This window comes from Marmota flaviventris, chromosome 6 (genome assembly GCF_047511675.1).
Source record: "Marmota flaviventris isolate mMarFla1 chromosome 6, mMarFla1.hap1, whole genome shotgun sequence".
NCBI lineage: Eukaryota > Metazoa > Chordata > Mammalia > Rodentia > Sciuridae > Marmota > Marmota flaviventris.
The window spans coordinates 88,827,386-88,845,354 of NC_092503.1; the positions used below are offsets into that span (position 1 = coordinate 88,827,386).

Genomic DNA, 17,969 nt, shown 5'->3' on the forward strand with positions numbered 1-17,969 from the left:
AAATTAGGGTAAACTAGAAATACAAAGAGGAAGCCAAATGACTTAAACAAAAATTCTTTTCACTAAACGCCTATAATTTTCTGAGTCTCTGAGGCATTAATGCTACATCTGGACCAGGGCTGTTGCAGAATTCATTATAATTCACAACAGCTATTAGCCTAGTCTGTGCTTATATAAACCATAACAACATCTGCCTTTATTTTCTGAAGTTTCAGCCTCTCACAAAATGTCTTTTTAGGGAAGAATCAAGATTGAAAGATCACAGTCATTTCACTTTCCAACAGAAAAGAAACACAAAGATTGTTAGAGAACAAAGGATTTGCCTCAATCAGTTTCATCGCAATATAACAACTAGAAATTTATGGTGGAAAGGCCCATCATACAAGATACTTCATAATGAGGGTAGTTAGTCTGGCTATTTTTGGTCATGCAATTTGGCAACTCTCTCATCACATTATCAGATGCACTTCTTATGTGCCAAAGCACATAGCTTTTTACTTCTGGAAGCTCAATTTACTTTTTATCAAATGAAGTCATAGTACTTTCATTCTTTTGTTTTTTAATAAAGTAAATTACTTTCTATGTGTATGTTTATTAAAAGCACATTTGGTGGAAAGTATAACAGAATTTTATAGGTTAAATGTTGAATTGAGGGTAATCTGAACAGTGGCCCTGATTGGGCTGCCCTGGAGGTTGGGCAATGCAATACAGTTTGAATTTGGAAGACAAAATAAAACTGTTTTATTTTCATAATACTTATTTCCAAAAGTAAAGCTATGCAAAATCTTCTCATTGTGTGAGATAAAAATTGTTTGGTAATTCTTAAAATGTGGACATAATCCCTAAAGTTAGGAAGAATCCCCAAGGTTAGTAGAATTTTAGAGGGGTTCATAGACTTAAAGACAAGGAACTAAGCCCTCCCTGGAGCAGAATGTAGAAAGCAAACTATGCAATTCATTCATTAAGCTGGCAGGCAAATGAATTTAATATCTAATGTAGAACAATTTGTGTAAAGAAAAGATGGATATTTGGGAACAGTCCAAATGAGGTAATATGGTAAATGTGCAAGAACAATAAATTCATATGGATTCACATCCTAACTCCACTATTTTCAGGCTATGGAACTTAAGTTTTAATTCTCTCTAGATCTTAGTTCCTTACTATATTATATAGTGACAATAAATCTTATCTCATAGAAGAATGAAATCAAATAATGTAAAGAAGGTTCTTGGTTGTGTTTGGCACATAATAATGATTGAGCAAGTAGCTGCTATCATTACTATGATACAAGTTTACATATTTCTTAATTCATAGGCTTTTTCATGTCCATTTTTATTTTAAGAGGTAAGAGTTACAGTAGATATGTGATGTTTATTTTAACATTTTCCACTACATAAATTTTGAATAAATAATGTAAATTTTCTCAAATGAATTCTAATTTGGTCAGTAAGCCAGAGCTTAGAATAATAGGATTAAACTGTTTGCCTTTAGAATGATATCTGTTCTTTACCAAATTCTTATATATCAGACATTGAGCTGGAATTCTCATGAAAAATCTCTTTTATCTTTGGGATAAAGCTAAGGGATGTATAATATAATTTCCATTCTATAAAAGAGAAAACTAAGACAGACTAAGTGTCATGGTCTAAATTAAAGAATAAGATTTTGAGCTGGAATTCAAATCCAGGCATTATAACTCTGAATGTTTATTGGCATGGAATAATAATTATGACTAGTATTTACTCCATAACTAATCCATGAGGAACTAAAATAATTCAGTAAAAGTTTTCCCATCAAGAAAACATTTTAGGACAACTTCTAAGTAATTCAGCAGAAAAAATATTATTTTACCATAAATTAGGCTCTCTTTGTTCAATTTTTACTATTAGATTTTTAGAATTATTACAAAATTATTCTTTAAAAAAATCCCCACTTCAAAAACTTTATCTGTTACATTTACATAAGTGAAAAAAGAAATGCAATTTTTCATGTGAAATATTCAGATGAAAAAGCAAGCATGGTTTGAGTGCTATGTTTAGGAGTAAATTGGGAAGGATTTGCTCCCCATGTCCAAATCCTCATCTCATTTTCTCACTTCATGCCAGGAGGATTAGGTTGTGCACATGAGTATGGATGTATGGTTGTGTGCATTAAGTCACTCACTTCTCTTGGAAATTGAACCATTCAATTTTCTCATTTTGATTAACAGTGGCTTCTGTCCATCCAACCTTACCAGAAGTCACCAGCTACCTAACAACACTTGCTACATAGAATATGTATTCTTATATGAATCCATAACAGAAAATTTGCCAAGTCTCTGAGGCAAAATTGTAGCTATGCTAGATAAGTGTAAAGAGGGATGGTTATTTTTCTATAATGTTGACAGTAAGGTTGCATAAATTAGGTTAATAATGTGCAGTGGTAGTCTGTACTGAGTGATAAGTATTATAATTACAAAACAAATATAAGTAAATGCTATATTTCTTCATCCTTAAAGTCCCCATGACTACATTTTCCATAAATAGATTTTATAAAAGAGAGTTGTTTATTGTACTGAGAGCTGGGGAAAAAATGCTACTCCATAAACTAATATTCAGGACCTCGCCTTTAAAAAATTTACTGTTATCACCTCACCAAACTTCAAAAGTGTACGTTTATTTAGAATAATGGGGGTGTATATGTAAATCATTTAATTTATTACAGTATCAGATTGAATAAGAGTATAAATTGAAACTAATACACAAATTCTACTTTCTATCATTCAGAATATGCTTAACTCCATTAATATAAATCAGTTTTCTAGCCTTATTGCTAAACCTTAAAAAATAATAAAAAAAAATATTTACTTGAGAATATTGCCCTTGAGATGTGCATTCTATGGTACTTTGCTTATGTTTTTGCTCCATGAAAAACATTCAAACAATTAATCATTTGGTTTTATTTTTATCAGTAATCTTAATGATTTCTAATTATAAGGGAAAACACCAAAGAATCACAATTGATGAGAGGCAGAATCAGCATTAAACTTAGGGATGTTGTATGGGCAACTGTGGAAGGTGCACATACATCACATTGAGGCAAACTTGAAGAGTGAGAGTTCAGAGGATGTGTACATTTTAAGAACTGATACTTTTTCTTCAGAAATCTACTTAAAAAAATCAAAGAAGACATTTTATCATAAAATGATGGGACTATTTTACCCTAAACATAAACTTTACAAATATGACTTTAAATTTTTGAAATTAAAAAAACTTGAAATTTCTTCCTCAGAGTCAAATATTTTGTGATTTATCAACCATACCATCAGATAAAATAGTGACCTTCTTGTTATTTTCATTTTGCATATATTCATTTGAATAATTTTAAGTAAATAAATAGTAATCTGTGGATTATAGAAGTGATAAAATACCCCTGAGGTAGTATTTTTTCCCCACTCATGAGTGTCACATCTCTTCCACAGCTAAAGAAAGTGACAAATTTGAAGTAGAGCAGTGATTGAGACCTTGGGGAGAGAACTGGTCAAAAACATGGTGTTTCTATAGATATTGGGGAGACACTAGCCACTAGGTAGGGTCTCTGAAGATGGGTGAAACCAGGAACAAAGAGTCAAGTATAACTTGATACCACATTTAGTGCTAAGAATTCTTTATTATTTATGACAGTCTTCAATAGTAACTCAAGTAAGTCAAACCAAGAAGAAAATTGCTTGAGGAAGCTTGGAGAGTATTGGCCAGTATAATTTTGCCTCAGTTTTAGAACACCATAAATGGAGCTTTTTTTTTTTTTTTATTACATCACTTTCTCAAGTTCTCTGGAGACTGTCCTCACACAGACCCTGATGCTCATTAACTGACTTTGCAAGACTCACTTTATCACCATTTTGACCAAATGGGTCACAGGACTGAGACTCCCAGTTCTCAGAATGACTTGGTCCAACTAGATCAGCAGCTGGTATGTTCCTTTGTATTCACTGAAATTTTACTTTAAGTGGAGTACAGGATGAATCATCATACAAGCAGATTTCTGGGAAAATAAACTAGATATTTTCTGGGTATTGTTTGTCTCTGCTACACCATGTCTTGCTCCAGTTCTTTCACATTGCCCAAATGACTTTTCTAAGAATTCATTTTTTATTCTAGAGAATTTCTTCACTTCCACATTTAACTTTTTAGACAATTTCTCTCTTTCTGTCATATCTCTTGATTGCTACGATTAACTTTTGATAGGATTGAGTCTCTTGGTTGCTTTGTGTGGTCCTTGCATTGAATCCAGTCTGTTGATATCACCTTTCTTGGACCTCTTCTGTAGCCTATCGGTTGCAGTATACACTTGGTTTTAATAAATAAGGATCCAAGAGATATCACTTTGGAGTACTGGAACGAATGGTATTTTATGCTATTATTAATTAGTTCTGTTTTAATGTATTATAGGGGAATTTTATCCTGCTTTCTCATAATTTATCATGTAAATACCTACTTTGTATCCCACAGTAAAAAAAAAAAGAGTCCAACAATCTATTTCATAGTTGAAGTATGAAAACCCAAAAGAAAAGATTTCCATATTCAATATAATTTGAAAAGTCCCAGGTATCTGAAATCTATACAATCAGATTGTTATGATGTATTTTAGGAAGAAAATGGCAGAATAATTGTGTAAGGCAAACTTTGTTTGTGGCATATCTGTAGATAGTCTTTTCTAGGAAAAAGGTATTTTGAAAATTGGACCCTTAAAGAAGTTTTTGAAGAAACTTTACTTACGATGCCATTAGTGCCAATAAGCTTAAGCAAGAGCACAGTGGCCCATACAAACACTAACTTGGGTTAAAGTATGGTTGTTCAGTAAAATTGGTTATATTTTAGAGTCCAACAGTTACCTTCCTATAGTAGTAAAGAATGCAGACTGAATAATTTCAGAAGGAAATAGCAGCATCAATGAAACAATCACATAGCACAGACACACTTAAGAAAGTCTTAAAAAATATCTGTCCAACAGACTCTGAAGCTCCTACCAATTCAGCTTCAGTTATTCCTGTTTTAGATTTAGGAGAATAAAACCACGAGGGTCATGGCCTTTAAGATAATAGGGCACCAGGGACCCACTTGATCATTAGTGCAGCTAGAGAAGGTCCAAAACAAACCAAGTCTACTTTAGTGAAGAAAGTTTTCTTACATCAACATGTGAAAACATTTAGAAAGTTATTAGTATTAGTGTATGTATATATAGTGAAAATAAGTAATTATATAGTTCAATACATATATTTCAAAGATTGTATGAAAACTGAACTTGGATAATAGGTTGAATTGCAATGCTGAAAGCCATTTATGAACTAAATATTACATTACAGAATTTTATGATAGGCTGAACTATATTTCTTGTATTTTAGTTATAATAGCTAACATTGTACTATATTGCAAAACACAGCATACTTAATATTTGTCTGCAGTGAAATATATATTAAGATAGTATATCATACAGTATCTTAAATAGTAAATTTAAGAAGCTTTTGGACTGTTAACAAAATAATGGCCTATGTTCTGAAGCAGAAGTCAGCAAGCTTTTCCTATGAAGGACCACACAGTTCATATTTTGGAATTTGAAGGCTATATAGCCTCTGCTACAATGTTTTCTATAGTACAAAAGCAGTGTTGACCACACAAAAACAAATGAATTTGACTATGTTCTAGTAAAATTTTATTTACAAAATCATACAGTAGGAGGTTTTGGCAATCCTATTATAAAGCAACAGTTTGCGGATCCCTGAACTCTAAAACTTGTTCTGTGTATTTTTTCATCCTATCTGATATGGCTTTATAAAATAGCTGTACAGTTTAATCAAATAATGAAACAACATACCTTTTCCCCAGGAATTCCAGGAGCACCAAATTCACCTTTACTACCATCTGTACCCTAAAATACATAAATTGTTCATTAGATTTTTTTTTAAAAAAGATGAGTTAATAACTAATGTCAAAGAGAATCTACTGTTTCGTAGACAAACTGCTTTTGTTTGCAGCAAATTTGTACAGTTATTAAACTTTTGACCACTTATAAATTGTTAAAAGTCAATAATAAACATCTAATAATCAGAACTAAAACTAGACATTATCCACACAAGTATATGTAATTCAGTTTTGTCATTTCTTTGAAATTCAGCAAAGGTAGGGGTGATTTTATTGCTATTACCTCTACAACAAAATGAGTTTGAGTTAAAAGCTACTTCCTACTTGATCCCTTCAATTCAAATGAGTCATGAGATTTCAGACTCTAAGATATCCATAATATCTGTATCAAGGGATGTACCTTCCTGTACATCCTTTAGGAAACCCTGAAGCTGGGTCAATCTGTCAGCGTGGCTGCTCTTCTACCTACACTGCCAAGTGGGACTGGAAAATCTACCCCATGGAGCCTATGGAACACCTATGAATGCCTTACTGGATTTATCAGAAATTCGATCTAATAAACTTATTCTTGAAGGAGTCAAAAATACAAACTTTATGAATGAGTATCTTTATCACTAATGCATGGTAGAGATTAAGAAATATAATTTTGTGAATACATAAACCATTATTACATAGACATTATTTTTTAATTTCAGGTTTAAGACACACAAGTATATTTAATCTTTGAAGTCCTATAAATTATATGAGATTATGTCAGATTGGAAAAAATGATTAAAAAAAGATGTGTGAATTAATATAATATATTTTGTATGGGATTTAAAAAATGAAGAAACATTTCTTATATTAGGCAAAGAAGTCAAAAGCATGATATTAAATTCTACTTCTGTGAGATTATAAAGTATTCTTTCTTTTAACAAATTATGAACATATTTTAATTCAATTAATTTTCATTGTGCTATGGTTATGGGATAGGCAATCTCAGAGTAATGAGAGATTTAAAAAATAAAGGAAACAGTAGTCATCTTTGATTAGCACATCAGACTATTATTAAAAATGGAATCTTCTGTAGTGGGAGCAGAGAGTGGTAGAAGTTGAAAGGGATCAACACCAGTTTCTGACCAAAGAGTTAAATAGGTTCACTTATTCCATTTTAAGCTTTTTTTTCCCTCAAAGTATACCAGCAAAGCATTTATTCATAAATATATTTTGGGAAATTAACTGGAGACGTGGATGACAATAATGTAAAAATATACTGGAAAATTATTCCTCCAAAAGAGGAATCACAATCCTCCCTTAGGTTCAGGAAAATTAAAAATTCTCTGCTACTTTACAAAACTCTGAAAGAATTTTCAGTCTGATAATGTTGAGGGTATTAGAAAGGGTCTTAAAGAACTAAGAATGTTAGTGGTTGCTAAGTAATTAGGTTGCTAACTATACTTGCTAAAAGAAAAGGGAATTAAAAGATTCAGAAAATTATAATAATTGAGTCTGAATGAAAGAAAAGTGTTAATTATCATTTTGAATAATGTCATGTGGAGTTTAGTCTTGGACACAGGGCATGATTAGAATAGTTTCATCAGGTGTTCCTGAGAAAACTGATCACAACCAGGTGTTTAAGCACAGCAGTGGAATTTCAAACTGTATTACTTCATGAAAGGGAGGCATCAGCTTTATGAAAAGAACAGAAACAAAAAAACAGTAAATCATATTAATGAAGATCATAGTATGGATGAGAAAAGTGGACAAATAATAATAAACATTATATCTTGCCATAACTTGTGGCTTACTTAAAAATATTTGTGATTCTTCAATAACTAATTGGAAATAACGGTACAATTGATCAGATCAATATGTGAAAGGAATTTTGATTTTTTTGTAAGGAAAAAGTAGCAGAACAACATTGAATAATATCACACTCATGATTATCTTATCTAGTTTTTCCTTATAAATTGACTAAGTCTTACTCGGCAGAATTTCCTTGGAAATTGTGAAGTAGAACTTGTAGGTTCTATAGTCACTTGATGATTTGCACTTTCCTTGAAGGAGAGTGTTCATTCATTCATTCATTCAACATTTTTAGCTCCTACTATATAGCCTGTTCTATGGAGCTCTAAAGACTCATATTCTAGTGGAGAAACACAAATGCTTGGTGGTAATGTGTTAGGTAGCAATAAAGGTGCTAGGAAAAGTAAGAAAGAGGTGGGATGAATAAATACTTTCTATAAAGAGATATCAGCAAAGGTCTCTTTATTTTAAAGGGATTTCTGAGCATGGGCATAATTGACATGAAGGAGAGAACCAAGTGGATATCCAGAAGAAAATTCCAGGTATATGAGACCTGGTGTAAAGAACTTGGAGCAGGAATGAACAACAGGAAAGAGTGGCGGGCAGTGTAGAGTGGGAATGGAATAGGGAAAGCTCTACCAGTATGTGAAGCCTCATAGCCCATGGAGAGAGGCTGAGGTTTGTCTTAAGGGAGACAGGAAATCATTATTGGGTTTTGGCCCAGGTGGGACAGGATTTACTTACAGAACAGTTATCTAACTCATTCTGTATTTAAAATCTGTTCTTCATAAAGTTACTACATTACAATAAGGATTCTCAAACTTTAACACCTTTAGAAATATTTTGATGAGTACTGCATAATTTAAAAAGAGATCTCAAAGCTGTATTCCAAATTTTTCCATTATTTTATGATGGAATCATCATAAAATAATGACCCAGATCTCACTGGGTCAAGAGTAAAAGGCATCAAAAGACTAATAGACTATATCTCATGTCTAATGAGAAAAAGCAAATTATAATGAGGTCTGGACGACTAACCCACATTATCTCAGTGTAACAATGCAAAAAGATCTCTTCAGGTCTGGGTTTGTGGCTCAGAGGTAGAGCACTTGCCTAGCACATGTGGGGCATTGGGTTCAATCCTCAGCACCACGTAAAAATAAATAAATAAAATAAAGGTATTATGTCCACTTGCAATGAAAAAAAGTTTTAAAAATATTTTCAAAACTAGAATAAATAGAGTAAACTCTATTCAGAAAAGATCAGATAACATTTGGGACACAACACACAGAATTCAATATTCACATCATTGATCTTTTGAGGAAATTAATTATCAAATATTAATATCACTAAGTAGTAAAAGTAGTATGTAATAACTAAAAATTTTGTATAGTAAAAACATCTAATGGATTGAAAATTCTCACAAAGGAAGATTTTTGTTTTTCATCAAGTCACATATAAAATTCAACTCAGCCTAAAAAAGCTATCTCTATTTCTCCTTCAGAATGTGATCAATTATGTTATAGACAAGAAGAGCAAGCAAATTCCTTGAATGTGTAAATATGGCAGTTTGCATTACTAAGTGCTTTGCATACAGTATGTTATATTTCTTTTTCACAATCAACAACAGACTAGGTATTAAGATTTATTTTCAAAGTCCCTAAGAAATGGACCAGATTCAACCCAAACTGTTTCAAGCTCCAAGGTGGGTAGTCTTTCCAATATACTCTCTTACTTCCCAAAACTATTCTTTCCTGGGCTTACAGATCAAAAGTAACAATTTTTAGAACAATGTTTGGTTCCATTAGGAACGCTGCAATTCAGATCATTTCATAAGAATCACTATTCAACATCCACAATCACAGTGCAACTTAGATTGAGAAGTTAAGCAAGCTTTCTGTGCACTTTCCTTATAATAAAAACTGTGTGCAGGAATCAAACACCAAGGAAAGCCTTCTTTATTTATTGAACAGTAAAGCTGGAGGATCACATAGCACAATAGAAACAGGAACAAACTCACCAACTCCTTAAAATGGAATAAGACATCCATGTTTATTACAAATGCCAGGAAAGTTAAATGCATTCATAGCCATGTTTCTAAAATCATTTTTACAAGGCCAGGTCCTACTGGTTGAAGCAAATACTGGTACAAATAAAGGAAATGTATTTACTTTATTTTGTAGATTAATTACCAACTTATTTGATCTCAGCTATTTTTACCCCACCACTAAAAATATCTTGCCATTATAAATTGTATGTATCCTGAAATTTTAAACAAATTTTAATACTTTAAAAATAACATAGATAAGATATCATATAATGCATTATAACTATAATATACATTTTGCATAAGGCATTTCATAGATTTGATATACAAAATTTTTCTAATATTTATCATCTTCCCACCCCTTTTCTACTGTTGTTTATTTATATATGATACAGGAATGTTCCCTAAACAAATCACCACAAGATTATAAACTCAGGACAGGCCCTGTTGCTTTTTGGGTTCTGATGAAGCCCCAGCATCTAATCTAGCACACTTTCTATTATAATATTAGGTCATCAATATACAGTTGTGGTTGGCTAACAAAGAATAATAGATATTTAGATTGTTAGAGTAGAAGATATTTTACTTAAAAAGAATATGTTTTTAGAAGGTATAAACTCTAACAGTTTAATAACTAACACACATGGAGTTTCTCTGTGTTAGTAATCTTAAATAATTGATAAATCATAGAAGTGGAAAGCCAAATTAAGGAGTATGTATGAGTGTGTATCACATCACAGTCATCAGCAATTAAGCCATATATGCCTTTTCAAAACATTTGTGTCACCTTATGATGTAGTTATATATCCTCCTTACAGAAGAGGAAAGTGAAGGATCTGCAGACAGGGGATTTGGGCAAGTTTATATTGCTAGCCAAGAGGTCAAGATTAATCCAGAGATCTTTCTACTCTGAATTTTCTTAATGATGTTACCTATGCTTGGTTCTACCAGCTGTTAAGATGAGGATAATAATATCACTGACTTTCCTTAAGAGGTTATAAGGAGAGAATAAGATATTACAAAGCAACAAGCATCCTGCTCACAGAATGCATAATATTGAAGTGCTTCTAGAAGACAGAGCAGCCTTCAAAATGGATACTGGCTAAGAGAAGGACACTGGAATCAATAGGTCTGGGTTCAGATCCCAAGTTGGCCTCAAGCTATCTGGTCTTGGGCAATAATTTAACCTCCCTAAACCTCAGGTTTTCCATCTGAAAAATGGTAATGCTAATTTGTAACACAAAGAACATTATGAGGATAAGGTAACATATCTAAAAAGTATTCTTCTCAGTGCCAGGCACATGGTAAACACTAAACAAATACCACTGCTCTAATGATTTGTATGTTTCTTTAAAGGTAACTACTTGTTTAATGATTTTGATTTTTCATATAATGATACTGAAAGTAAAGGAACCCCTAAGAAATTCTGATATAAATCATCATAAATGCCTTGTTCCACCTCAAGAATCTCTTATCTATTTCCTGCTAAGGTGCCACAGGTTCCCATGCAAGGTATCATGGGCAGAATTCCTGTGAATGTCACCTGACTGTAGCTTTGTTGAAGTTTTGAAGAATCAGTCACCTTCCAGATATTAGCTTCTGCCTTTTAAAAAAGAAGTCCAGCTTGATTATGCAAATAAACTGGAATCATGGACTTGGAATTCAAGGCATGAAAAGAACTGAAATCCAATTCATCTTGGAAAGATTATCAAAACAGAATTCCTAACCTTAGTACAAATTAATTTACCTGATTGGATAACAAAAGACATTATTCAAAAAAGTGGAAAACTTACAGTTAAATCTGAGGTGGGTATAAGGGAAAGGCAAATTTCTAAGCATAGGACACTGCCTATGATTACATACTTAGACACTCAGCTCAGTCACCATCTCCTCCATTAAATTCTTCCCAGTCTCCTCTGGAGGTTCCTGCCACTATCATAGTATCTAACTCACAATGTCCCTTTATCTCCTTCTAGATGTAAAATCCTGGTGAACAGGGAATGTATCCTGTTCTATATGACTCCTACAGCATCCAACAACAAACCTCACAGATGGAGGGTATTTAACAAAAGTTGGCTACTGAAAAATCTTTAGTAGAGACATGTCAGCATTCAAGAGAAACAAGAATTCATCAAGTATTTGGAGAAGACAATGCTAAAGGAATCTAGAAACAACTAAACAATATGCCTGCTTCATGGTTTTGTTTAGCATTTATAGATACAAAGACTTAGTTCTAGGTTTTTTCAAGCTTCCAGCCTGCTTTCCAATGTGATATCAAATGCAGCCTTGAATACTGTTGTACTTTTTAATTTCAGTAATCAACATCTTAATATAGTCCTTGAGAGCCTGTTACAGAAACATAGGGGTATTGAGCATAGAAAAATGAGATTGAGGCAAACACTCTACCAACTGAGCTACAATGGAAGGAGACCCTTATTGTTATACAAAATTACATATAAGAGGATGTGAGGGGAAAGGGAAAAAAAACAAGAGATAGAAATGAACTACAGTAGATGGGGTAGAGAGAGAACATGGGAGGGGAGGGGCGGGGAGGGGTATAGGAAGGGGATAGGAAAGGCAGCAGAATACAACAGACACTAGTATGGCAATATGTAAAAACGTGGATGTGTAACCAATGTGAATCTGCAATATGTATACGTGGTAAAAATGGGAGTTCATAACCCACTTGAATCAAATGTATGAAATATGATATGTCAAGAGCATTGTAATGTTTTGAACAACCAAGAAAAAAAAGAAAAAAGAAAAATGAGGTTGACACATATTTTAAGTCACTTTTGAACAAACCCCTCTGTCCCGACAGTTTTTGAGTATCTTACCGGCTCTCCTTTCTGCCCAGGTGAACCTGGAGTCCCTGGTAATCCTGCTTCTCCCTGAGAAAAAATGAATTTCTGTGTTAGCAAACATTCTGTCATGTTGATCTCAAGCCAAATTGTATATGAATATGAAGCTGGCAAATGTAAGCGATGCTCATTCCTTTGCCAGAAGACTTTCTCATGTCCTTCATGAAGTTCATTATTCCTCTGGCTTCCAAACACCATTTAAATCATCTCCTCCAGGAGCTGGAGCATGGGATGCTCCTCCACTGAGCACCTCCATTGTCCTTGTCTTTCTTATGGAGTTTGCCATGCAATGTTGCTCATGACAGGACACGGCCTGCTTTTTAGCCCAGATCCTAAGACTGCCGTTAACATCCATAAAAGAAATTCATGTAGGTCCATGGATTCAGCCTCCCTGACCAAAGGACCATATCAGGGACAGTGAAAAACATTATTATTATTTCCCTGCATATATACTGACAATTAATGGGGATAGCTAGAAACTGGGGGATACCAGACAAATACCATAAACACACAACAAATAAATACAATCTAATGTGTTTCTGTATATGTTTATTAAAGAGTAGGAACTGTGTTTCCTTCAACCTGAATTCCCAGAACTGTAGCCTACTCCTAGTTCATGCTAAGTACTCAGTACTTTCCTATTCAGGTGGTTCCTCCCTTCGCCCTTTTATCAATACTGATTAACACCCTGAAAGGAAGGTCAGAGGCACTCAGAACTATGCAGGTGAAAACCCAAGAAATTCAATCTTCAATCCCTTTTTGTTTGGTATATGGATGACTATGTAGCTAAGGAATTTGATTCGATTAGCACCCAAGAACAAGACACATGCTGTTCACCCCAGGCCACAGTCAAGGAGCCAGGTTTGCTATCTGGAGTGGCTTTTCAGTGGGCACAAATTAAAACAAGCATACCTTGCTTGGAACGCACTGGCACAAGTCTCTAAATTCCTGCTTTGCGGGCAGAAATGTAGACAGTTTACTGGCATGAGCAGTTACGGATGATGACGCAGTACTTCCAAAATCATCCTGCTCTGGGCACTAAAACCAAAAAACAGGATTTAGAGGATGGGTTCAACTCCAGACAGTGGGTCCCCCCACACTAGGGCTGGCTGGTGGTCTATAAGAACTTCCTTCTTTTAATTTGTGGTGCTGGGGATCCAGAACTTCCTTGTTATTAACCTAATGTTGACACCTGTGTGTGAAATCACACATTTGCTCTGTCACTGAGCCCCCAATGTATTTAATTGCACTGACAACACATAAGGAATGTATAAAACTGATGGTGTGAGGAGTTCTAAAGCTGTGTTATATGACTTAATGATACAGTAATATTGTACACTTATAATGATTGCATTCATATGATGAAATGATTTCTGCAAACAACATGTGAGTGTGTATTTGGGGAACAAAAAGTTAAATCATATAATTTGAATTTGTAAAATATAATTTGATAAGATGATTGTAAAGGCCTATAAAGTAAAAAAAAAGTAATTTTTATACTCTAGGGTGATACTTAATCAAAATATGCCTTATTCTAGTTCAATATCCTTTAAAGATACTAAAAAGGTCTTTACCATAACATAGAAGTGGTGAATTTTATTCTTGTCCAGTGAGTTTAGAACATGCTGGACGAGATGAAGTTTGGTTATAAAGAAATAAACTATTTTTTTTTCTCTTGAAAATTTAATCTAGATGGAGATTCTGAAGAGCTTTTAAATGTATCTTTTCTTTTTAGTATCACGTACCAAGCTTCTCACCATGATTAACTCTGAATTTGCAGTTTCATGAAGGGAATGCATTAGGGAAAAGAGTGCATGCATTACTTTCTATACTACAAATTACATATACCTGGGAATGTAGTTTCAGATGTAAAATAAAATACTATCCGTGATTATCTACTGTGGTGTAAGGTCATAGTTGATATGTACTTCTTTCTTTTTATTTTTGTGTATTTCCTAAGTTTTCTAAGATAAACATGTATAACTATGTAAAAAAATTATTTTGAAAAATGGGTAGTACTCTAATGCTTGTACTAACAATAAAAAACAGTAGCATAACTAGCACCCAGAACTACTACAGCTGGTGCTAGTTCTTTCATACCTACTCCACCAATAGTTCTTTCATACCTACTCTCTCTATATTGAGTGATGATTAGTTATCTTAAGAAGTTTCTAAATCCAAAAGTCTAAACACCACATTCAAATGAAACAAGTTATCATCAAGGCAGTTCGTTCATCCGATGTTTAGTTATTATTTTCTAGTCAGTTTTTGCTCCATAGGTTCCTGGTGAAATAATCAAGATCCCTTAGGATTTATAATTTTAACCTAAACTTGAGCAATTAAATTGGTGATTTAAAACTTCTTTGGCTTCACTGTAAAACTGTCCACCTCTCCAAAACTGCCTAAGGCAAATAGACATATATAAGTAGGGACCACATCTCTCACAAAAACCTCTGGTTTTGATTTGACACATGTAGTTAATTAGCCCTTATAATTTTAATCACATTTCTCATTAATTTTCAACAAATGTTGCTGATCTCCTTCCTCTCTTATATTTATTCATTTTTGTGTCTGCAATCATGAAACTTGACTATTTCAGAAACTGATGTAATTTAATAAAAGTGAAGTGGCATGTTTAAAGGTGATCTTGAATAATTCTCACCTTTGAAATGCTCTGTAAGATATTAATACCAAAAAAATCTGTGACTTGAAATTCTAGGACAAAATTAGATTTTTTAGACACATTTACTAACATTTTTTGACTTCAAAACCTTTTGAAAAAAAAACAGAAAAGAAGAAGGAAGAAAGAAGAAAGAAAAGATATAATTGTTATCAAAAGTTGGTGCATTTAAATGGTTTGTACATAACATCTCTAAAACTATACACCTCTATTTTCAAAATGTAGCATGTTTCTATTTACTAATAGTAGATGGTGATACTCTATCCCCCAAATAATCAGCATGAAAAAATATAGTCCTTGGTTATTCTTTCCCATAGTTGGGGTGAATTCCTAATTTATTTTCTACTCTAAAACTAATTCCCAAATTATTATTTTAAACAATTTTCATTTGCAATGTGTGAGGTCACGTCACAGCTTTTAATTACTAAAACACTCCATCAAATCCATCACTTATACTTCCTCAAACATTTTTTTCCCCACTGGAATTCAAGTTGAAAATACATTGTTATGTAATGACATGCCACAGTGATTATTGGCCAAAAATACAATGTTTAGATACATAAAACCATTGTGCTGCTTCTCAAAGAATATTATTTTAAGAACTTGTACATTTTGAGCAACTAATAAAAAAAAGAAAGAAATTATTTAAGTAATGTTACATTGCTGGCATCAGGGTGAAGAAATAGCAAAGAAATATTTCGAAATGGAGGAAATGCTAAAAATGAACTAAAAGTACTTTTTTTAAAAAAAGTATAATTAATTTAAAAAACTTCTGGAAAATTAATGTCTTCAAGATTCCTGTGGCTCCAGGAAGTCTTGGTATTTCAAGTCTACATATTGGCATTCTAAATTACCTTTTTAGATATTTATAGAAAGATATTTGGCTGGCTTTCATTTTACTTGAAATGAGAGCCATAAACTGGGTTGGAGTTGTGCTTTATACAACCAATTTACATAAGCAAAACATATAATATTTTTAAGACTAGCTATGCTTATCACTGCACTACATTCTTATTCTGCTACCCAAAAAACATGAGAGAAGTTACAAATATTTTTTAGTTACAAATTACTGATTACACTTTCATATAATTTTTCTTTGGCAAGCATAGAACTTCTAGGAAATCTAAAATATGAATAGAAAGCATTTTTCATTTTTCACTTTTTTTTGGTAAGTTTTTTAGAATTACTCCGTTTCAAATGCCTTTCCTGTAGCATTTGGCAAGTCACCAAATCAAGGAAATAATGCTTTGACTAACTTCTGTGAACAAAGCACTAGAAATAAAAAAGGTGAGTATAAAAAATAAAGCTTCCCTCTCTGAGTCTAAATTAAAAACAAATATGATTATATCTAATAACAAGATGGCACCTGTGACCATTACATCGAGAGAATTATCAAATTCCGTGCTTTCATTAGAATAAATTATAGGTATAAGAAAGTAATAGTTGTACAGTTAGGTTGGGAATATTTAGAATAAGAGGATAATGAACTGGACTTATATTTTGTTGCCAATAGATAATCACCTAAGATTTTGAGAAAAGATGAATAGACAGGGAATGTATTCATGTTTGTTAGCCCTGTTCATTAGCACAGTGTCTGAAAGATCTTTCTTTTTCTCCCTCCCTCCCCTCACCTCCCCTCCCCTCTCCTCCTCCTCCTCCTCCTCCTCCTCCTCCTCCTCCTCCTCCTCCTCCTCCTCCACTTCCTCCTTCTTCTTTTTTTCAGTACTGGGGATTGAACCCAGGGTGCTCTACCACTGAGTCATATCCCTAACCCTTTCTTTATCCTTTCTTTATTTTTTAAATTTTGAGACAGGGTCTTGCTAAATTGCTGAGGCTGGCCTTAAATTTACAATCTTCTTGCCTCAGCCTCCAGAGTTGTTGGAATTAAAGGTGTGTACCACCATGACCAGCAGATCAGTGTTTTTGAATAATAAACATGTGTGAAGCAAGTAAATGAATATATACAGTAGTGATCCAGAGACTTAGTCTGGTCATCTACATGCCACCCTTGCCTTCCCCGCAAAAAGACAGGAAATGAAAAAGGCTATGACACAATGATAAAGTAAGTGTCCAGGCACAATGTTAAAATGGACTTTGTCAATAACAGGAAAAAGGAAGATGAGAATGAAAAGTGTATCACAAAGGGAAAGCAGCTAGGATCGAATCTCCTTTAGAATAAAATGGTTGGATTGATTTATCTACCTTATTCTTCTTGTTTTCTCAAGTCCTGAGATATAATTAGTTATGTTTACATAGTGAGATTTGGATACTATGTCAAAATATATTTTCAAATTTGAAATGACAGAATCATTTTATATTTAAAAAATAATTAAAAAGGAAATTCTTCATTATACTAGTAACAGAAATACAATATATGAAATATTCTTTAAAGAAATAATTTTTTACTTTGGTATCATGGACTTCTTAATTTTAGGTAAGTAAAACTGAGACTAGAATAAATGGTAAAATATGTTTTATCTGTGTTTCATAATTTCTGCCTAGAACCTATGGATTTTATACTATATTGGTATACTATATAGGTCAGAGTTGAGATGCATTTTTAGGATGTCACAATTTAAATCTTTCTTGGCAGTTATGCCTAGTATTCAAAATGAGTGCAAGAATGTTAAATACAGCCAGGATGGGTGGAGCTAGTGAGAACAAAGTCTGATCACAGATTTAAATCTTTGTAAAGG

General features: G+C 33.1%; 1 protein-coding gene across 1 annotated transcript in view; it reads right to left on the reverse strand.

Annotated features, from left to right (window-relative positions):
• The window catches only part of Col19a1 (collagen type XIX alpha 1 chain), a 312,219-nt gene that overhangs the window by 244,753 nt on the left and 49,497 nt on the right, over positions 1-17,969 (reverse strand). Inside the window, exons 7-8 of the mRNA XM_027928313.2 lie at positions 13,506-13,631; positions 12,570-12,623 (exon numbers count right to left, since the gene is read on the reverse strand). Of these exons, the coding sequence (XP_027784114.2) occupies positions 12,570-12,623; positions 13,506-13,631 (180 nt within the window). The remainder of the gene's footprint in view (positions 1-12,569; positions 12,624-13,505; positions 13,632-17,969) is intronic.